The sequence below is a fragment of the Peromyscus maniculatus genome, chromosome 10 (genome assembly GCF_049852395.1).
Source record: "Peromyscus maniculatus bairdii isolate BWxNUB_F1_BW_parent chromosome 10, HU_Pman_BW_mat_3.1, whole genome shotgun sequence".
NCBI lineage: Eukaryota > Metazoa > Chordata > Mammalia > Rodentia > Cricetidae > Peromyscus > Peromyscus maniculatus.
In genome coordinates, this window is record NC_134861.1 from 21,050,859 (window position 1) to 21,073,493 (window position 22,635).

Consider the following 22,635-nt stretch of genomic DNA (forward strand, 5'->3'; position numbering starts at 1 on the left):
TGGAAACTTGTAATTGTAAGCTACTTTCTCTCTTAGTTCACTGCCACCTCCTTGACACACACCCCTCCCTCAACGCACAAACAACTACATTCAGAAATAAACAGGGAAGCTTTGCAATTGGAAACTCAGGATCCCAAGGCTGCTGGTGGTGTCCACCAAGAAGCCTTGCTGTTTCTGGGACTGTTTGCCTTCAACCTTCTGCCTTGCTCTTCTGCCTTCCACTCTGGAATTGCAAATAATCCAGACTATGCCTCATGTCTCTTCTCCTCCCATCGCTCCGTTGAATCTACCTGCTGGAATCTGCTAATCCCGCATTTTCTGTCGAGGAGTGGCAATGGCCTCCTGCTATTGTTCACCTCTGAGCTGACATACTAACATCTGGTTGGCCTCTGTATATCCAATTCGATGCATTAAATTCCTGACCTTGAATAAGTGCACAAGAGTTTCTGCTTAACAGTTGAATTCTAAAACTATCAGCTCAGCCCACCGCAAAGGCATTTGGTGGCTCCCTTCCTCCTGGTTGTTGAATGTGTGCCCATGGCATACACTGCTGCTACAGGCTGGTGTTATGGTTTCTTATCAGCTTTACCCCGTAAAGAGCTCTCAGGACGGGAACAATAGCCTGGTAATCAAAGCATCTCCAATGTCCTACCCATTGCTTAGTGTACACACTGGATTCTCATGGTTTTAAAATATAGACTTTTTCAGTCTTTTAAAAAAAAATCATGTGATATGCTAAGAATTTGTAAGGATTTAGAATAAGATCCCATATAGAATAACACAAAATTTAAAGGAAAGATAAGCATTAGCATTTCCTTTCAAGTTCCAGAGCGATAAGAGGTGGTAATAAGCTGGATGTTCTTTTCTCTTTATAGTACGGCATGTTGTTTCTTCAGTCTGTTGGATCACCACCCAGCCATTGGTAAAGTCACCGTTGATTTCACTACAGCACAATAGGCAATACTTGTATTAAGTACTCTGAGCAAAGGCTTTGGAACATTAAGACATTGTCATTTGCCTCTGAAAGCTGAGCAGGTAAAATCAAAAGAATGTGTTCTCAAATTCTAAGAGGCCCTTAGAACTTGGCGAGCAATTTAACAGTCCCCTCTGAGTCCAGGTCCCTCTGAAAAAAGATCACCACTCTATGGACTGGAACATTATAACTTAGTATAATTTAAAGTGATTCATCATTTTCTTTGTAAAATATAAATAGATGAATACAATTTAAAGATTAGGAAACAGATCCACAGGAGGTAAGTTTCGCAGATTCTATTGAGTCAGAATTACTGGGCAGAGTGCCTGAAAATCTAGTCACTAAGCTAGCCATCTGAAAGTGGTCCCTTTTAAACTAATCCACAGGTATGGCACAGCAAACACTTTCTAAGTGTACCGTGTTTGTGTGAACATTTTAAATTAACATATTATGAAACTCTTAACCATCAAATTACAACATCAAACAATCATTTCGCCCTTTAATACAGCAATATTTTGACCACAAGGAAATCAGAAAACCGAATATTAATTGTCCTCTGAAGATTATGGCAGGATGTGCAAGAATAATTCATTTCTTCTTAATATTAAAAGCATATTCTTATTACAGATTTGCCTGGAGTTGACTTCCTGGGCTGGTGTGACTCACTGTAGCTGCTGCCTTGGCAAGGTATGGCCCTTGTGTCCTGTGAAATACCGCAGGTGCCAACTGAAACAAAGTCACCATTGTCTTTCTTTAATGAAGCCAGTAGAAATAGCTAAGTGTCCACGAGTGAATCCCAGGGTGTCTGGTGTCGAGAAGGTCAATTACTGCAAGGTGGAAGACAATCGGATTGCGTTACCACTAACTGACATGCTTTTCCGTTTCTTTCCAACAATGCACTGTTGGTCTATTAGAATAAATGGAAATTATTACAGCAAGCATCGAAGCAGACGTCCTGACGTACGAGAGATCTAAATTTTCGGGATTTATGTAAAGTCCACAAAGCAACAGAGGCTCTGGGTCATACAGAGCGTTTGATATGTTTTCTCCATCAAATTCCAGACTGTAACTTAGGAGGAAATCCATCTGAAAAGCCACCTTTTGTTTACTTTGCTTTGCCTTGTTACTTGTTTTCTTCGTTTTTGTGTGTTTGTTGCTGTGTTGAGAGGAGCGGAAATCCCTTGTTGGTTAGAGCCCACTCAAGGTTTTCCTGGTCAGCAGTGTGAAGACTGAACCAACACACATTTTCATTTTTCCAATTTTTTTTTTACTGCAAATAATGTCTTACAGGTACTTACTTAGATTTTCTGCATTTACAGCTTGCTGTTGTTCTTCAGAGTCACTTCCTACCAACATGAAAATTCTATTATTTTTGAAATTATTCATGTGAAAATGAATCAGTCTTTTTCTATGACAAACAGCAGAGCTAGGACAACATTATGGAAAACGACATTAAAATAGTAAATAGTGCCAGGTGTGGGAATGTACACCTATAATTCCTGCATTCAGGAGGCAGAGGCAGGAGGATTACCACAAGTTCCAAGCCAGCCTTGTCTACATTGCAGGTTCCAGACCAGTCAGGGCCATACAGCAAGACAAAAACACAAAACTAAAAGTAAAATAATAAATTATTACATGTATTACAAATGTCTGCTAAAGTGTCATATCGTACATTTTGCTCAACTTTACAAATTAATTCATCACTTATTTTTAAAGTCCTAATTTTTAATTAAATATTGTTTCATTCCTAATTAAGGCAAATCTAATTATTTTTAAAATAACAAGTATGAGGTGAAATATACACACACACACACACACACATACACACATATATATATAACTATGATAACATGTTTCAAAAAGTTTTTAAACATTTTCTTTATTTCAACCTATAATCAAATAATTCATTTTATGTTGCAAAACTCAAGCTCTTAACATTTTTTGGAATTCATTTTCTTGTTTCCCAGATGCCAAAAGTTGGCCTATAAAGTATAAAATTCTTTAGGGTTTTAATTTTCCTTTCTGCAACTATGTAAGTATAAATACATATTTTATGTCTCTGGCATTTAGACGAATTAAGCTGACTGATTCTTTAAAAGTCAGCTTTTAAAAAGGTTAGCTCCCTTTCTGGTGTTTTAGTCTCAGAAACCATTGCATTGCCATTTTTGTCTCATTTTCTCAATGACTTCCATGCACCGTGTAGAAAAACTGTATCAGCTTACTTTTTCCAGTGCCTTTAAAATGAAAATAATTTTCATTTTTTTTTAATTATTAAAATCTGTGTCTCTGAAAGTTTTTCTCAGGCTAGTCTCAGTAGAGAGTTCTGTGACTAGAGCCGTTACATCAATTCCCTGAATAATAGCTTAATTACTTATAAACTCTGGAAACCATTAGTTTATCATCCTTTGAAGTGCACAGGCAACTGGCCAGGCTGAGAGCAAAACACTTGTTACTTTTTCATGTAATGAGCTTAATTTCTTTTTTGTTATTTTTCGTTATTTTGAGAAGGAAACTTGGTGGGATATACTTTAATGTTTGAAAGATTAAAAGATGTGTCATTTTACTTCATAAATGGCCCCTGCAATTCACTCATAAAGTACTCAGAGAAATATTGAAGACTCTGAAGATAGTGATTTATGAGCTTTTGGAAATCATGGGAACTCCAAGATAAAGCTGTGTCTGCATGACAACAATACTGTAAACAGTATTGGAAAAGAGGACGGTCCTAGCTTTCTGCCTCTCAATTCATCCTTCACACACCCTGCAAAGTTAGCAGAGCAGCCTGCCTCTCTCCGCAGCTGGTCTCAACTTCCTCTCTCCCTCCCTCCTCCAGCTAAGGCTTGAGGTTGCCCGGGAGTGGAGCTTGCAGCAGGCTCACCTTCCTCGGGGCTCCTGGAGTCCTCCCCACCCATTTGCTCTGAGTCTTTTTTCCTATCAGTTCCTTGTCAGGTGTATTTCCCCCCCTCTGGCAGAACATAGATCAAAGACAGTTCTGAACATAAGTGCTTATTGTGAGGCTGACACACTATAGGTCTGACTATTATCCCCAAAAGGAGGAAGGGAAACAAAAAAGAATATAAGCGGAGGATTCTAAATTCATCTAGGCAAGATGGTGATCCTCCTGATGCGTGGCAGGCCTAGGTGGGAGCAAAATCCATCTGGGAAGAGGCCTCTTTAAAGGACAGCAGCTAAGTCTTCCGAAAGCCTCTTCAGTTAGGGGGACCCTGTACCTGAGATCAATGGCTACCCCGTCTGACCCTGGTGGTCTTTGATTCCCTATCGTCACTGTAGGAGTGTTTGAACACCAGTTTCAGGGGAAAAGAAACCAAAAAGGGCAGGGGAGTCCCCAAGGAGTCGGGAGGCTCCCTCACAGCTATCCAGCTGATGAGGGCCTACACCAGATTTGGGACTGCAAACTTCCGGACCATTTCAAATATTTCAAAATGATATCTGCATACTTCTGATATTGCCTCCCTCCGCTGTACATAGTAATTACTAGCCACCTTCCCTTTGTCAAACTCAATCCGTCTAAGCATCCTGCTTTGGGGACCCATTTTGCATTCTGCAATGCTCCTATTCCTCCCCAGACATATATGTCAAGGAATAAGGAGTTGAGACATGACATATTAATGTTTTTATCTGGGGACTTTCTGCTCCCACGAGAAGGGAGGGAACCCAAGAGCAGAGGGCGGCGGAAAGCAAGCGAGAAGGAATCACTCCGAAGCTCCTGCGGAAATTCATATTCCGTGTATGTTCCTCCTTCGTCTAGAATAAATCCTGCAGGCCTCCCCACGCAATGCCGGCGGCGTTTATTTATTTGCATGTCATGCTTATAATGCAGTAGAAAGCAAGACGGATCTTCCAGGAGGGGAGGCGACGACGCTCACCTTTCAGGCTCTCTATCCTAAATAAAAAAGAATTGACCGGCGGGGTGCCTAAGAATTTATCTTGAGTTTGCGGTCATTACCTCTATTATATGGCCCCAGCAATAAATAAGTCGGGTAGTTACTACCCAACAATAAAACTGTAGTGTGTGGGACACCTTACTATTACTTTCTTAATAATCTGCCTCTTCTTCCCCTTTAAATCTTCCAGTCTTGTCTTTTCACCCTTTTACAAGGATCTATCTTCACCCCTTGAGGTACAAGCTCTCTCCGATCATTTTTATATTTCGTGAGCACAATAATTTTTCCTGTCCAAGACTTACTATTTTTCCCATTCCTGGCTGCCTAATCTGCTTGAAGACAAAGGGTCGGCCGGCCCAGATCAAATGTCTTTTTCTTTCCCCTCTCCTATTTTAACTGCGTTGTGCGCCCCATTAATAAGGCGCCCCCAACCACCCGTGGGGCCTCAGGGAGGAAGGATGGCCCTCAAGTTCGGAGTGAGGTGACTGGTCCCAGGGGGAAGGTCTGAGCCCTACTCCCCCACATCCTCAGGCAGAAGGGGAGACTGCCCAGAGTAGTTCTTGCGTGTGGCTGTGTGACGGTTCTTGGGGATCCCATCATTCCCACTTTACGCGCCTGGCGCTCCACGCGGGCACAGTGCGCCACGCATGGACGCGAGCGCCGGCAGCCTGGACAGTCCTGGGAAGTCGGACCTCGCCTCACCGTGATTCCCCGGCACCCGTGGCACCCCAACCCCAGCACCCGGCTTGGGCCGGGAGGAGGAGGAGGGGCGTTCACACCTGAGCTCCCCCGGCACCCCTGCGGGCTTCCCGGCTCCAGTCCCAGCCGCCACCAGCAGCCCGACGCGAGGCGCTGTCCAGTCCCCCCGCCAGAGCCCCGAAGAACCCCAGGGGCCCTCGGCCCCGCGAGGACCAGGAGCTCAGCCAACGACCCGCGGGTGCCTTCCCCAAGCACCGCCACACTGGTCCCCGCTGCAGCCCCCAAAGTGACGCGCACCCCGCGGAGAAGACCGCGGGAGCCCCTCGGAGCTCGGGTGGCCAGTGGGGAGGGTGCGGGAGATTAGGGGCAACCCGGCAGTCACCGCCGGGCGAGGAGAGAAAGCCGACGGATCTGCGCGGCTTCCCCTTTTGTCTCTACAGCGCAGGTCCCCCGACAGCAGGTTCACACAGCCAGCCCCACACCAAGCAAGGTTTCTGTTTATGTGACTTAGATCACAAATAAACCAAACCAGAGAGAGAGGGAGAGAGGGAGAGAGAGAGAGAGAGAGAGAGAGAGAGAGAGAGAGAGAGAGAGAGAGAGAGAGAGAGAGAGAGAGAGAGAGAGAGAGAGACGCTAAGGATGGTGAACTTCTCACCTTTCTTTAATTCAGGTTCTATCCACCCCGCCGTGTGTGTGTGTTTGTGTGTGTGTGTGTGTGTGTGTGTGTGTGTGTGTGTGTGTGTGTGTGTGTTCCTGTTAATTGCGTTTTGCTGGGGTGATCTTTTAGGACTCAAAAATCGTCTGGGAAAATATTCACGTTTGGGATAGAAAATATTTTTTATTTATATCCTTGACATTTAAAAGAGCAGAATTAATTTGTTCTGTCTACGTTAGCATTGAGAGAAAGTTTCCGAAATCCACCCGGGGGAAGGGGGTGGGGAGCAAGGGGGAAAAGAAAGCGCAGAAAGGAAGAGAAAAGCTAGGCTTGTTTCTGTGTGTCTTCTCTCTTCTATCAGATCTGTAATCAATCACCGAAATAGGAAGCAGCAAAATTGTAAAGATTCGATAGATTAAAATGCAAATGGAAGGTAGAAAAAGAAACATTAACACGGCCACCAAAGATTTAATAACCGTAAATCAAGTTTTTTTTCTGTTGTAGCTGCAGTTTGTGTGTTTATGTTTTAATCATGTTCACTCCATAAATAAATAATTTCTGAAACGAGACTAATTTTTCATTATTTTAACCGTGGGCTATAACACTAAATATTAAAAATAGAAAATGTACATAATGCCACATCCCCAACCCAGCAAGCGAAAGAATTGGAACAATTGTTTTAAAACCAAGAGCTTTCACTTGTGTGTTTTGAAAATCCAAGTATTATGCTAAAAATCTCTCTCAACTGACAAAGCCCAAAGTTTATTTCCCCTTTAATAATTTATGTTAACAATGCACAATTTATTCTAAAGATATGTGTGGCTCCATATCCATTTCAGCTTGAGCGTTTTCAAGGGAGGAAAGTGCCAGAATATTTAAATAACACAAAACACCATTTCAGAGTGCTTTGATAATTTCTGAGTAATAGTACTTTATGAAAGATGCTGCCTTCTAAGTGAAGAAATAAGTGATAGGCAACACAGTTAAAACTTTTTTAGCTTTACCATTAACTTTATTTTTCCATGGGGGGATATCTTATCTTTTTGTTTTATGATCATTCAATTAAAGCTTGTATGCCAAGGTGTCAGATCATTCAAGCAAACTTTTATCTAAGTGTTCTCTTGTTAACTATGCTGAAAGTTTTCCATTTTGGTTTTTCACTTAGAACATTAACTTCTTAATCTAGATTTTTTTAGCACTTAAAAAAAGAAAATACTGGGATTTATCCTTTCGGTCTGTTCTTTTCTCTCCCCTCCCTCCCTTTTTTTTTCTTTTTTTGATGTTCTTATTAACATAATAGAGGGCACTCCTTTTCAGCATAGAAACTTTTTCTTTTGGTTATACAGCCCTGAAACGCCTAAAATAAGCTTTTTGTTAAATTCTGTCCTTAAATGAGTTAGAGTTCCCTAGTGCCTCCCCTTCCCACAAAGTACAAGGATAGCCAAATCCAGGACACACATTTCCTTCCTAAAACCTTTAAGTTAAATGTGAGCTAAGTCGGTGTCCACCCTCCCCACCCCAGCCAAACAACCATGTGTTCACTCTGACAGCCCAATAATGCATTTAGTTTGAAATTACACTTAGACCTTTTCTCCTTTGTATTTTTCATTTACTCCAGTGCAACGAGATGACTTGATTTTCATGGGATTACATGAACCCCATTCAGTATTTGTGGGGCATTTCTACTCTCCTAAATACAGGCTTAATGGACAACTGAACTTTTTATTTGTTAGAGTTTAGGTGGTTTTAGAAGTCGAGTATGCAACTGATTTGCTTCTTGTAGAGAATCGAACAGGCACACAAGTCGTTCATCTGAAGGGAAGAGGTGTGGCTGTGTAAAAGGCAGGAGCAAGGTCAGAATTATGGGGAATTATTTCAGTTTATTGCTCTTATTAATTAAACCGGATGTGGTTTTATTCTGCACTTTTAATACCGACCTTGTTAGAAGCTCCCAGCTGCCTGGCTTCCCTTCACCCCCAATTCTTTTCAGTCATTAGGTCCCTGTTGGATGGGGTTGCCTTTCCTACAGTACACTTCTTACTGGTTACAGTGGAAAATCTCACGTGTCTTCGGAAGATCGTGCTCCTCCCCACCCCCACCCCCACCCCCCCGCCCCCGGGAAAAAAACAAAACAAAACAAAACCCGGGGTAAGAAGAAAAGCCAGAGACACTTTTCGCCTCCTCTTCCACCATTTGTTTCGTTGAGATGCAAGGCAGGTACTTGATTTAGCATTTAAGCAAAAGGTTAGACAAACCGCGTCTTAGAAAGTGTTGGGGTGTCCGACAGGGTCAGCCCCAGATCAGATCATTTTTCGAATGCAGACGTAAAGATAATGAGTACTTGTTGTATTAAAGGGGACAAACCGTACTTCGGCTTCCTCTGACCCCAGAATGCACGGCTCGGTTTCATTGATCATCTTCCTTTATGAGATAATGCAATTACAAACATCAATAAGGGCTGCAAGGGGGATCATTATGCGGTGACAGTGATAAATGACGGTGCAGAAATAGCATGCTCCCCCCCCCCCCAACAATCCTGGAGCCCAGGGGCTCCGGGGGCTGAACACAGTCGCCAAGGAAACAGATGACATCCCGAATGGCACCAAAGGAAAAAATAAAATGAACAGTCTTTCTTTGCCTTTCACTCTTTTCCGTCTTCCGAAGAGTTAGTTTTGGCTCTGGCAGCAGCTGCCACACAGACATTTCGTTATTTCAGACATTAAAGACTGGAGCAAGCACTGGGAGACTCCTCCCCTTCTACCACCCCCACCAGACACACAAGCCTCGCTGTTCACACTTTAGAACACCTGAAAACGCATGTCTCAAAAATCGTATTTGGGTGGCCTCAGGGGCTGGGGGGGTGCGGTCTGGGTTTGCACAGCCATCACGTTGTTTACCACCCCCGCGGCTCCCCCCCCCCCCATTTTTTGTCCAAAGGAAACTAAGTCTCCAGGGCAAAGCGGCGCCTCGCGGGTCGGCCAGGAAAGGGACTGTGCTAGTGGCTGGCCTCCATCTCCTCGCGGTGCCAGACGCTGCTCTGTGCCAGGGGGCCGCGGCGGTGGGAGCAGGAGGCTGCTGGGGGTGTTTGCAGCCGCACTGGGTCTCTTAGAGATGAAGTTATCAGTGGGTGTCGATCTCCCTTGAATGGAGGGATCCGGCTCTTTGAAGGATATGCCCCGCGAATCTTCAAGGGGGAATCTCTCTGTGCAATCAACACCCACTCAAGCCAAGGAAAGTGGGTGAGGTCGGTAGGCGTGAACTGGAGCTGTTTGCAGCGATTGCGGTGCGCAAACACACACACACACCACACACCCCAACACAAACACACATATACACCCGGCGCGCACACCAGCGGGCACTGGGAGGGGCTAGAGACGGTCTACAGGTGAATTAGGGGAACCTGCCACTTTTAGGGTGGAGGAAGAGAAACACGCGGAGGTGTGAGGGAGGCCTATGTAGAAGGGCGAGAGACCGAGAGAGGAGGAGAGCCTTCGAGCCGGCCTTCCTATCCATCCGTCAGGTCTCCAACCCCGAGAAAGCAGGCACTGTGTTCCTGACCTCTTTCCGGTACACTCTACGTGAAACTAGGTACTCATGCAGAGTGCCAAGTCACAAAAAGACACCGGGGTGTGGGGGGAGATCGGGACCCGTGGGTGTATGAAGCAGGTGACTTTATTCTCTGCTCTCCTCATGGGCGAGGTCCTGACTAGTTTTCTGCCTGGAGATTAAAATCACTGGTGGTAATGAACACCATGCTTTAGGGTAGAGGTGAGTGTAATTGTAGGTGGTCAGGGGTGGAATTATAAATCCAATCGAAGGAAGACTAGCTTAAAACTAAGTCCAGGGCTTCACTGTCGGATTTCCTTGAGATGGACTGAGCGCGCGTGGGCATCCCAAGAGGCACTGCAGGGCCCCCTAAAACCAAGGCCCTAAAAGTGCCTCCCGTCTCCCTATGGAAACCCCTAGGGTACCATTTTTAGGGCAAAGACTCTTTACCACGTAAACCTCCAATGGGTTGCCCAATATATTGTTTGTGTTTTCCTTTCAGCTCTGCCTTGGAAGAGAATGTTTCAAACGTTTTTTTGAAGGCTGGTTCGATGTGAAAGAGAGCTCTCCCCTTCCCGTTAGTTGGGGCTTGGGCCTAGCCCGACCCCCAACTCTCCCTCCCTGGCCACCCCCCCCCCACCGGAGGACTCCTAGCCTCTGCGTCCAGTCCTTCCTCGGCTCTACGGGTCGCCAAAGGGCCAGTGGGTGCCGGGTAGCACAGAAAACATCAGGGAAGATGCCGAACCAGAATGGGCGCCCCGCACCCAAGCCCACGCCTCTCCACTCAGTGTCCAAACGCCCACTGGGAGCTTGCATCAGCAATTCCTGTTTTAACTGCCTTCCCCAGGGCCGAGGGCCTGCGGGACCCAAAAGGGGGGGGGAGTTTGCAGGGCGTTTAAAGTAATCCCAAGGAGCCCCTGCCTAACACACCGCGGTGCTATGCTGCTCTGTGGAGAACTCCACCGCCTGCCCGGCCTGACCCTCCCACGTATTCTCCTGTCCCCAGGCTCTCATCGTCGTGCTCCCGCTAGCACCGTGGGATTCGAAAGCCGGAGCTTCCTCTGGCAAAAGGAAAGCATTCAGGCAAACACAAACCACTCTGAGAGGTTCCAAAGGAGGGGGACCCGGAGGGTCTCCGAAGGCATTCTCTACACCCGCTTTTGCGAAGACCCCTGGGCACCCCGTCTCCAGAGACAGTCAATCACTTCCTGACTTTTGACTTTGAGGTGGGAGGTGGGAAAAGCGTAGGACTCCTCCGAAGATCCAGAGTAGTGTGAGGTGGCGACTGAGACCCACCTGCCCACATACCCGACCCAAGCGGGACGTCGCGCGTGGGGAAACTCAAGGGCGGCTGAGTCGCGGCTGGAGCTGGGTGAGCGGGCCTGGCAGTTTCATCAGGGACTGGGAGCCTGGCCCTGCTGGAGCACTCGCAACTCCTCTCCGGTCCCCCGCCTGCAAAGGTGAGGCTGGGAGCATCACTGAAGACTCAGAATTCCAGCGTAAGGGAGCAGCTTCCCCCTTACCCAGCGCGTGGACTGTGTCCCGGGAGCTGCCCAGGACGCGCTTCGGCCCCGACTGAGATCCCGGCACCCAGCTCCTTCCTCTCCCAGCCCCGGGCAGGACCCCCGCACCCCGGCCGCCGCCCGAGTCTCGAGCCCGCCCCAGGGCTCCACCGACGACACCTCTCCCCGTGGCAAAACTCGCAGGCCTGGCTCCCTGCTAGGAGACAGCCTCCCAAGGAACTCCTAATACCATCCATACAGCTTTAATGCGCTTATAATTCGATAAGTGATTTCAATTTGAAATTGTTAGTAACTAATTTTATGGGTAATTTTTCCACATCAAATATTTAAGCATCAGATTAAGGGCGCCAGTTCCGACGCAGGATCATAAGGGGGTTTCTCCCCACCCACCCCCACCCCACCCTCCATCCCCGCGCTCCGCCTCCCTCCGGTCTCCTACCGCGTCGTTTTTCCAAATCCCCAAAAGGTGGCAGTCGAAGCCGACTTTCCTCTTTTCCTGCGGCTCTAAAGAAAGGACCGGGGTGGGGGACTGCGGGGGAGGGGTGGGGCGAGAAGAGGGCCGGGAGGGACTGGACGGTGCCTGGACTTTGCAAGCTGAGCCTTTAACACGTTTCCACCACCGCACTAGTAAGGGCAGTGGCGAATTTCCTGGAAACGTCTCGGGCCAAAGCAGCGTGCCTGGCGGCCCCGGGGTGGGGGGTGCGAGCGGCTCAGCACATTCGCGCTCAACCCTCAGCCTTGTGTGCAAGAGGGAAAAGCCAAGAGGGACCCACCGTTTTGTCTTCTTCCTTTTTTTTTTTTTTTTTTTTTCCAGTTTAATATTATCTATACTGTACAACCAAACTTGGTTCTTCGAGGCCGGGCTCTGCAAACTGCATAATGGGGGGAGGGTAGTGGGCAGACTGAGGAGGGCGGAGGGGAGACTGGGGGCGCAGTGGATGAATCGCAGAGCAGTTGCCAAACTTTTTTTCCCCCTGCTGCCGCTGCTGCGGCTGCCGCTGCTGCAGCCTTTGCTTTGAATGTGTGTAACTAGGAAACAGCAAGCCGTCTGAGAAGACGGAATTTCCAACGTGTAAAATGTTCTTAACGGAACCATTGAGCGAGTGCAATAAGGCGTGAGGGGGAACTAATCTTCCCATTTAAATGTTTGTGGCAATTTTATCTAAATGAATTTTAATGCTAAACGAGGGTAATTTCCCATTTGTAGCGCGTTTGCTTCTTTCCTGTGCTTCTAAAGCAGTCGAACATCGCGCAATGAACAGTAACAATAAAAATACTGCCAAGGCATATTATTCATTTTGAATGTGTTATAATTACATTTGATTAAATATGATCGGGTAACATATTTTTTTTAATTTTTTGGAAAAAATATTTAAATCCTCTACAGTCTCATTCAGTCAGCGGACCTCCCCCCTCCATCACCCCCCCCCCCAAAAAAAAAGCCTGTACAATTGTGTGCCCTGTTTAGGGGAGGGCGTTTTGTTTTTGTCCTTTAAGAAACATCAAAAACACTCTCCACACCTCTATTATTTCCCTCCTTCCGATAAGTGTCCTCAATAACCTCAAAGCTGGCTCTGAAATTTACAAGAGGAAAAGCTAAAACAGCATTAAGCGGGAGGGTGTCGGGGGCAGAAAGAGGGAGACCTGAGGAGTGAGGTTCACACAATCCTCACTCCGAGGGGGGAACCCACGACACAAAAGCTTGTTTTATTTTTTTCTAATTCCTGGACATTAATGATCATGATTCTTTTTGATCTCCGTATCCCCCCCCCCTTTGCTTACACTCACTCTCCTCTCTCCTTAAAACCTCCCCCCTTTCCTCTCCTCTGCTCCCCCTCCGCACCACCCCACCCCCTTAGGCAAGCGCCTCCAGAAGAATAAAGGCTGACTCATGGAGCATGTAACTGGGGAGGCAGGAATAAAAGGACGGTTAGTTTATAAAGTTTATTATTAATTTTAAAAGTAAATAAATGGTTGTTAACTGCTACTAGCCACCCATCACAGAAAATGATTTCACTAATATGGACTACTTAATGCAGTCGGAGAACTGTCTAGAGGCCAAAATAGGAAAGTTAAATGGTCCCATCATTGGGGTGGGGACGAGGTGGGTGGCAGCTCTGGGACCAGGCTGCATGCAGTAGGTTAGGCCTCTGTCTCCTGCACATCCACGTGTTCCGAAACCAGGCCCCATAAACAAAAGGTGAGCAAGCCGCCCTCTGCTCCAGCAGGTGAGGCACACTGACTCACAGCCCTAGTAAAGCCAGCCCACAGCTGGTTTCTCTTTCCAAATAGAAAACAGGATTGCTGTGGGCGGGTTTATAAGGTGACAAGGGCCTGAATGTCAGACTGGAGTTTAAGGCCTCTGACCCATCCTTTGTTCCCAAAGCAACCAAAAGGCTTATTTTTAAAAATGAATTGGCCTTAATTAAAATAGTTGTATATTCCCCTTAGCTTGGCGAAGCATTTTTTAGAGCAGCGATTTTATTTAAAGTGAAATTATAAGCTATTGCAGCTTAAACATGTTATTTTGAACCATTTAGCTGGCTGCCATGCAGAAATTCTGTACAGCTGTTCTGGAAAATTGGTTAATAACCAGTTTTATCCAATGAGAACATAGAACATATTTATAAAAATTAGATTTTGAAGTCTGGTCTCTTCAATTTTATATAGTTAATTTCTTAATCAACATGTACTGCTTGTCCTCGATTATATCCTTGGTGAAAGGCTGACTGTGGCCTGTAGCTTTGCCACCGTATGCAAGCATAATTTCACTGATAGTGTAGGTGAATAATACTGTCGACTGTAATCTGAGTCTCCAGCTAGTTTAGTGACTTTAACCCTTCGTTTTGTTTATATTACCAGTTCATTAACTCATCTTAAACCAGTGGTTATTGTTAAATAATTTACTCAGTGGTTACAATTTTCAAATACATATGGCTCAGGGAGCTAATTGTCATATTTACTGCACTGATCATTAAAAATTGGGGGGAACACATCTTTTAAGCAGTGAAGTCAGAATGTCAAAAATAGTCTTGTTTTTATTCTGGATTCTGATTTCATTACTGCGCTCAATGACTACAGCTGAACTTGGGAGTTCTCATACAATCCAAATTCCATCAAAATGCTAAGACTCATTGTGCCATGGTTGTTATTAATAATTAGCGCCTCGTTTTCTTGATAGGAAAAGGCTATTGACAAGCATTTGTTTATCCACAACAAAAAGTATAATTAGCTTATCCCACTTAGTAAACCTTGTATGCATGCCAACTCATACCAAACTGCTACTTTTACAAAAAAAATTGCAATAATACAGTTCATTTTTCCAGTCCTTTTTGCACAAAATTTATTTACAATGTCTACATAAATGCTCCAAGGTGGGACTATGGAAAAATACACACATGACCAATGCTTTGCTGAGAAATAAAGTCAACATATTAAAAATAAATCTTCAGTCTATGTTTTTGAGCTGCACAAAACAGGAAGTGATGTATAAGGTGGTGGTGGTTGTCGCATGGGGACAATGATGCTTGATGTGACAATTAGGCTTCTAAACACACGGCCTCTGGGTTTCCATGCCTCCTCCTACCAGTCTCCTTAAGACACTGCCTGCAACAGCTGATTAATCATTGTTGATGACTGCAGTTTTTCCCATCCTTCCCGAGTTACATCTGTTCAGGCCAATTCAAATATGGTGAGTAAATGAATTAGACATGCAAATTCAAGCCCCAGGCTAGAGAGAGGGAGAGAGAGGAAAAGAGAGAGAAAGAGAGAGCGCACATGGCTGAAATCCTAGGCAAGAAGATTCTCCTGCCTAATAGTTATTTTAATGCTCTAAAAATCCTGCAAATCAGACCTTCCTGTCCCTTGCAGGATAACTGTAAGGCTTTTTAATGTAAGGAGGCTTCTGGAGGAAGTGAAGAGCTATGGAAACAACACACATAGTGTGGAAAAATTTCACATTTTTTTTAAAAAATCTATAAGAAACAACGTAATATGGATAACAGTATAATAGCATTTACAATATTTCACTCTTTGTTCTTTTAATGTCTTATATAGTTATTTTGCATGTCCCCCAAATTGACTTCAGTTGGTTTTCCTGCATTTTAAGAGTCCCTATGAAGAATTAGGGATGCTCCTTGGTCCAAAGTAGATGTCAAGAATGGAACTCCATAGTCATTGCAGAAAAAAACATGATTTGAAATCAGTCACCATTGCAGACAATGCATATTCCCTTAAGCTACTGAGCATGAATGTCCATGACTTGTCCACTCATTGTCGGGTCTCCTGGATTAAGAACCGAGGGGCTTGATGCTGACATTGGCATTCCAGGGTGGGGCGGTCCTCCATGCATCATCGCTGTTGGGTGGTGAGGGTGTCCAGGAATGTACGTATGCATGGGGGGCCCATGACGCAGCTGAGCAGGATGGGGGGGCATCTGGGGTTGGGTATAACTTGGCTGTCCCATACTCACACCCATTGGACCACCCCGGGCTACATACTCCCCTGGCATACTTTGCAGCCCTGTAGAAATTCAAAAGAAAGAAACAAAAAGAAAATATTACAGCAAAGCAACAGTGTGGGTCTGACTTTGGCAATTCTATGAAAACCAGGGAACACTGTGATCAAGGGCCTTGGGACACATTCTTTTGATTCATACAGAAGAAAATAAGATGGGAGATGTCAAAGCTGGATATCTGAACTCGCCACTATGTCTCTGGTATTGCCATCATCCTCAGTCCTCCTACCAAGTCTAACTTAAAAACAAACACACACCTTACTGGGTTCTGCTCTAAAGCATCATTTCTGTTCCCTGAAATAAGCTCTATCAAGAATGTGCACACTGCTGTTGTGGTCGCTCAGTGTGTCACAGGAAGAAGAACTAGGCAAGCTCACTAATGGTGACCACTTAACAAAATCCTGTACCTTTGGGGAAAAAAAATCAAAACAGTTATCAATAAATTCCTTCCACATGGCCTCTTAAAGCTGGAGGAAAAGAAAAGCTGAACAGAACCCTGTCTACCTTACAATGATTTTGAGAACAATAAGAAAAATTGGACCTAAAACAATACCCCTCTTGCTTTGCGGGGCCTCTTGTCTTCTGCATGGATTGCTCTAGTTGATGGAAACTGACGGGTGTATTGTTTCTCAGAGCCATAAGCTCCATCATCATCAAGGGTGAAAGGCATAACGCCATTGCTAAGTATGTTCAATTGGCTTTAGTTCTAAGTAATAGCGCACTGTGAATACGATGAACACCTTCGGATAAGGTCTCCAGGCTCTAGCAATGAATGGCTGCTTAATCTAGCCTAAAGGAACATTTTTGAACTAATGAAAATTGCTTATAAAATATACTGTACCCACAGCTCTTTAATCAAAAAAGATGATAATATTTTTTGTAATAACCTATTAATTTAATTGGTCACGAAGCATAAAATACATCATTTAAATTTAATTGACCCAGAAACTAAGAAACAATATTTAAATTAACTAAGCTGGAGAATTCCATGATGAGGTAATAAGACTGTTGATTTCCAAGCTCAATGGAATGCTTTCAGAGTGAATTGTTAAACTCATATTGGACTCCCACCCAGGGAAGAAGACCAGTATGCATTACCCTTGGCCTCAGCAAGAATTTTAAATAGTGTGTTAATATAATCAGGGGCACATCCAAGACTCTGAAATCGCAGTTTTTAATTTCAAAAAAGAAAGCTAGAGCAATGCTGTTAGTGGTGATTTAGGAAATGAACCGGGGCTTTGGAGTTCCAAACAGTCTTAGTTGTTTGAACTCGAATTTCTGGGCTGTCTTTTTAGGAGAGAAAATGTCCGAGTGAGAATCTGGGACAGTTTTCCTAGGCCCACTTCACTGGGCCTGCCACTGAAGATTGCATTAATGATCTCTATTTTTGTATACTGAATAAGTCAAATCCATTTGTCACACCGCAAGTGATGGCATACTTAATTTGGATATAGTCAATTAGCCTGGGCTAAGCCCCGAAGCCTGCTGCGCACACCTCTATTTTGTATTCTCCCTTTTCCCATTGCCACACGTAATCCCATTATGATGGACAGACAAAGGAACAAACTAAGAAAAAAAATCAAAGTTTAGTTGACTGAAGCTGAAAATATGCCTTTACTTACCCTAAGTAAAGCTGTGTTTATTTTACGTAAAAGAAGTTCTCTGTTTGGCTTTTTGGTGTCTTGCAGGTTAGTGTAGAAATGTAACTCATGCATCAACTGCGGTTAGACAGATTTATGGCACTTTGGGGACATGCTCTTTCCTCTCCTTGCACTGCTGCAGACTGCTTACATTTTGCAAATCAGTCTGTTGCTATGACAACCCACTCCCCCACCTCCTGACTGTTTCTTGTTCTGTCATGTGGTCAGTACTGTACAATAGCAACACACAGGATAAATGTATATCATACACAGAATTTATAAGCTTAAAACCTTGATCAAAACCAACAAGAAAATGAAAGAAGCAAGAAATGAGGATTTAATGGAAATAATGAACAAGCATGAAGCTATGGGCAAGGAGAACATGAGGAAATGCAAGAGGGAAAAAAAAATTCCTAGGACAAAGTGAAAACAAAGACCCCATTTGTACTTACTTCCCCCTTGCTTTCGATTGGTTAACTAGATGAAGGTTACATGTAGTGCCACTGCCCCTCCATGCCCATATTCATGCCCATTCCACTCATAGGTCCTAGAAGGGAGATAAAAATCCAAGAAGAGGCCAGAAAATGAGCAAAGTCCACAGATAGTGCCAAAAGACCCTTTAACAAAACAGCTTCTAGGTGGTTGAGAGGCGGTGAGATCTTGAGCACACAAAGGTCCTGGCTTCCCCTTTGCAGGATCTTAGACGCACAGATGGCAGAGCAAGGCGAGGACGGCAGGCAGCTTGAGAAAGCAGAGGGCGGGGTGGGTTTACCTGCACTGACCGGGACTGGGGGAGTTAGGCATGAAAAGCCACCACAAAAGGAAGTCTCACCTGGCGCTCTGATGCCCATGTGCTGCTGACCGTCCATGACAAAGCCTCCCATTGGCTGTCCGTCGGGGTTATACGGTGTTCCTTGGCTAACTACAAAAGTACACAGCGTAGTTTCTTAATAACAGGAGGGGCAGGGAAAGGGGAGAAGAAAGGGGAGGGGAGGGGAGGGGAGGGGAGGGGAGGGGAGGGGAGGGGAGGGGAGGGGAGGGGAGGGGAGGGGAGGGGAGACACAGAGACCATACTAAACAGATATCATTTTTAAACCAAAGTTAATTATTTTTCTCAGACCAGTTCTATGCACCTCAGGGACTTGAGTTTCAAGTGTTATGTTCAAGAAGCAGGGTAGACACAAAAAATTTATGCTCAGGATTTTGTCTAGTAGTTCCATAATGGGCATTGAAAGAAGAAAAAAAAAAACAGCTTACTGGAATGTGACTAACTGGGAACTGACTCAGTATGATACTAGCAGAGCTTTCAATAGAGCCGAGAGATATTTCAGAGGGACAGTCCAAACTTGCTTCACCCCTAGTAAACTTGCTTGCTGCCTTTGCTACCATATTATAACACAAAACAAACCCTAGGGCTCATGACCAAAAAAGAGAAAAGCTGTTGTTTTTGAAAACTGTGAACACCAGAGGACAGACAGTAACGAGCGAGGTCATGAGAATTAAGAGCTGTGTATTTATGCCACTAACAGAATACCGTGTTTTAACTGTCCATGAAAAGCTGTTTCAGAAGTAAGCAGCCTTGGGTTATTAAAGCACACAAAAGCTCTACCTCACTGAACGTCTTTGAACTTTACTGAGTCCCACAAGTGATCCTGACCCCTTTGACCTTTTGACAGGTAATAAAGTTTACAGCAATTCCACACCAAGCCATGCACCAGGGAGTGGTCATAGTAGCAGAAAGCTGGGTAGGCAAACTCAGGGAAAAAATAACATTAATATATCGAATGTTTACAAAGAAGATTGTAACTGAGCACATGATTTAAGAGTTACTTTTCTCCATTGGCTTTTTATTTCCTACTTTCTTCAAATGTTTTATAACGATGTTAACTTGATTAGTGTTGTTACAAAACAAAACTGGTTTAATTTTCACTACCAGGCACTCCTAGTACTCACTCCCAGTTCATTTACCAGGTAGCAGCCCTCCTGGTGAATGGCTTGAGGATGGTTTTCGCTTGCCTGACTTGAATACAGTCACTAGAGGGGACTTGCCTGCTCGGTTGGACTGGTCTATCATGGGCTGCACTATTCTTCTTCGCGCATTAATAAACCTGTAACCAAGAAAGCAAAGCAGATCATTATTGCATAAACGCATGAACAAAAGGTAGAGGAAGAGGAAGAGATGAGCCACAGTAGGAAGAGCTTTGGCAAGCTGAGCCTGCCTCCTTTCTCCCTCCTGGACAGCTTCGAATGCTGCAAAACCTGTAACCCCATGACCTCTGAATACAAGGCTTAGGTTTCTGAGTTGATTTATGTTTGCCTGTTTTACCACAGTTGGACACTTCCATTTCATCTTTTCATGGGGGAATTAGCAGAGTTTTCAGGAAACAATGCTAGCCACCACTCTTTTCAGTGGGCAGGGCGGGAGTTGGTGGAGACAGAGAGGCTATGGGGACATCTGCTACCTTCCAATCACTGACATTTCAATCTTACACTCTCTGACTTCTTTCTCACAGTTTGTTTGATCCAAACCTCCCCTACCTTTTGCAAACCTAGTTTCATCTTGATGTCCACCGCTAAGATAAGGGACTGGGTTGGCAGTGCACCGTCAGTAGAAAGAATGTCTGGAGTTTATCACTATTAACTCTCGCTTCTGGGGACTTTGGAGAAAGGCATTCCTTGGAGAGATTTCTTGGCGTGACTTGTTTTTTTCTCTTTATGCAAAATCCGAGTCAAGACAAGGTCACATCTACACAGCCACTGAATTTATAATTTCACTTTCTTCAGCTACTACTGAAAATTTATAAACACCTTATTAAGACGTTGAAGTCACTCGAAGTTTATTTTAAGCATTGTTTGGTACAAGTCTTTTTCCTAGCTCCTCCAGATGTCAAATCACTGAAATATAAAACATGCAGCTACCTCCAAAGCCTTCTCCACAAGACTGTGACTCTAAAGATCTTTGTCCTGGGTTGTAAGAATTTTATACCAATCCAGAAAATAAAGAGTATGTATTAAGTTTTGAAACAGGAAGTAACCTTTAGTTCCCAACTCCACTCTGAGCAGGACATCAAAACTATGATGAAATGTTCAATAATGCCCTATTAGTAATTGAAAGGTCCACAGTCTCATATAAATTTTAGTTTGTACATCTCTCTATTTGAGCAAAGAAAGCAGTTCTGAAAATCCAAACCATTAAACAGCCAGGGACATGTCTTTAAAATAAAAATACATGCTTCATAGTGTTTAAGATTCTCAGTAATCTGGATCTGCTTGTGTTCTTCCTGAGAAGTAATTAAGGTAAAGGACAGAAGTGTAGTCTGACTAAAAGGCACACTATTGGAACTGGTTCTTAGAGGCCATGCATTGTATCGGCTTTTACATAGGAAGTCCCCGAACTGCTAATAAAAATATTTAAAACACAGATCTACAACAAACTGTGTTGCCAGTCAGGTTATCATTATCTTATATAAGCCATGAAAATTGGAATCATGTGAGCAGAAGGTTAGATTAATTCTCCATTCTCATTATAAGCACAGGTGTAGCACAAACACCATGTGAAATAACCAATTAAAATGAAAAAAAAATCTGCCTTTTCATTAGCTGCCTGCACTGCATGACCAATTAGAAAATTATTTAATATTAATATTCTGCATATACCAAAAGTAATTTTCATAGTAACTAATATAGGTAAGAGAGCAAAGCATAGCTCTTTATGCTACTGTTTATTATCTCCACTGACAGAGAAGAAACTTAGTCTGTTAACTCTCTGTTTCAAATTTTTTAAATTCATTTGATGGGTAGGGAGGGCAAATTTTTGTTGTTGTTTTGGGTTGAGTTGGTTTTGGTTTGTCTTGTTTTGTTTCTTTGAGACAGGGTCTCACTAGGTAACTCTGGCTGTCCTAGAACTCACTATGTAGACCAGGCTGGCCTCGAACTCACAGAGATCCGCCTGCCTCTGCCTCCCAAGTGCTGGGATTAAAGGCGTGCACCATCAAGTGTGGCCAGGAAAGCAATTTTTAGCAGATAAGGACAATTTTAACAAGGCTCAGAGGAACTGAATGACTTATTTTAAGACATGTGCTACCGAAGAGTTCGTTAATGACACAGTTTTGTGTCATCAACAAATCCTAATGCTACAAGTACAGCACAGCCGTTGATGTGCCACAGGCTAGAATATTCCACACTAACCAAACATCTGAAAAGCAGCTGCTTCTGAGCCAGCAACACGTACTCTGAGCCGAGGCACAAGCATGACAATGAACGTCTCATAGTTGGAGAATCCCTATGGCTGCCCAGCTTGTGTGTATAGATGAAGATGAGGCTGTTCAAAAGAGATCCAGTGACTGGGGTTTCCATATTCCACCCTTTGATTCCTCTCCACTCAAACATGCAGACGCCCCAAGACCAGTGCGGAGGAACCAGCTCAGGTGACCAACTCATGACCATTCATCCCACGGCACCAGAGAACAACCGTGAATCAAGTTTAGGAAGTGCTTTGTCACCTAGCTGGGCCATTGGCGTGGATCTCCTCGGTGATATCCCACTGAATCAATGCCTAGCCTCTACTAGACTGAATCCAACACGGCACAAGCCATTTTTGCTGAGGGTCTTTGAACAAAATGAGCTGCTGGAAGGTCCTGTTCTCCATCTAAAACCCTTTCAAGGTACAGCTCTCTGGGACAACTTAAATAACTTCATCCAACACTTGAACGTAACCATCATGTCCTCTAGGCTTTCTCTTTTCTCTGGGTTAAACAGTCATGGCTCTTAAAGGTCCCTGCCCCCAACAAGAGGTAAAGTATCTTTCAGATTCTGAGCCTACCATCATGCAGGCCCCTCTACTCAGTTTGCTGAAATTATTTGTATCTCTATGGAGGTCACATTTATTCAGGGCCTGTCCTGGTCCCCATATAAAGGACAAACTCATTACCACATTCTCCTAGCTCATCACCCACAGGTACTAAGTATTATTCACTTTTTTCTGTGGAGGTGATAACTGGATTTTTTATTGTTATTCAGGTTTAAGAGACTCATAGTCTATATAGACATTGGGAATCCTGTCATTAAATACAATAACAGATGGAAACACAGGAAATCAAAGAAAACTCAACTACGTTGAATTGTTCAGATAAATTACCAGGTCTACATAGAACTATCTTTCTTTCTTATTTTGAGACA

The 22,635-nt window shown here is 44.2% G+C and overlaps 1 protein-coding gene across 4 annotated transcripts in view; it reads right to left on the minus strand.

Moving 5' to 3' along the window:
• Window positions 1-14,321: 14,321 nt before the first annotated feature.
• Meis1 (Meis homeobox 1) overlaps window positions 14,322-22,635 on the minus strand; it is a 142,498-nt gene continuing 134,184 nt past the window's right edge. Inside the window, exons 10-13 of one of the 4 annotated variants that reach the window (XM_006974829.4) lie at window positions 19,507-19,565; window positions 18,290-18,379; window positions 17,910-18,004; window positions 14,322-15,822 (exon numbers count right to left, since the gene is read on the minus strand). In XM_006974829.4, the coding sequence (XP_006974891.1) occupies window positions 17,946-18,004; window positions 18,290-18,379; window positions 19,507-19,565 (208 nt within the window). In that variant the 3' untranslated portion in view covers window positions 14,322-15,822; window positions 17,910-17,945. Of the gene's footprint in view, window positions 15,823-17,909; window positions 18,005-18,289; window positions 18,380-19,425; window positions 19,566-22,635 lie in introns of all 4 variants that reach the window. The other 3 variants (XM_076546030.1, XM_006974826.4, XM_042285585.2) reach the window with 3 other exon arrangements.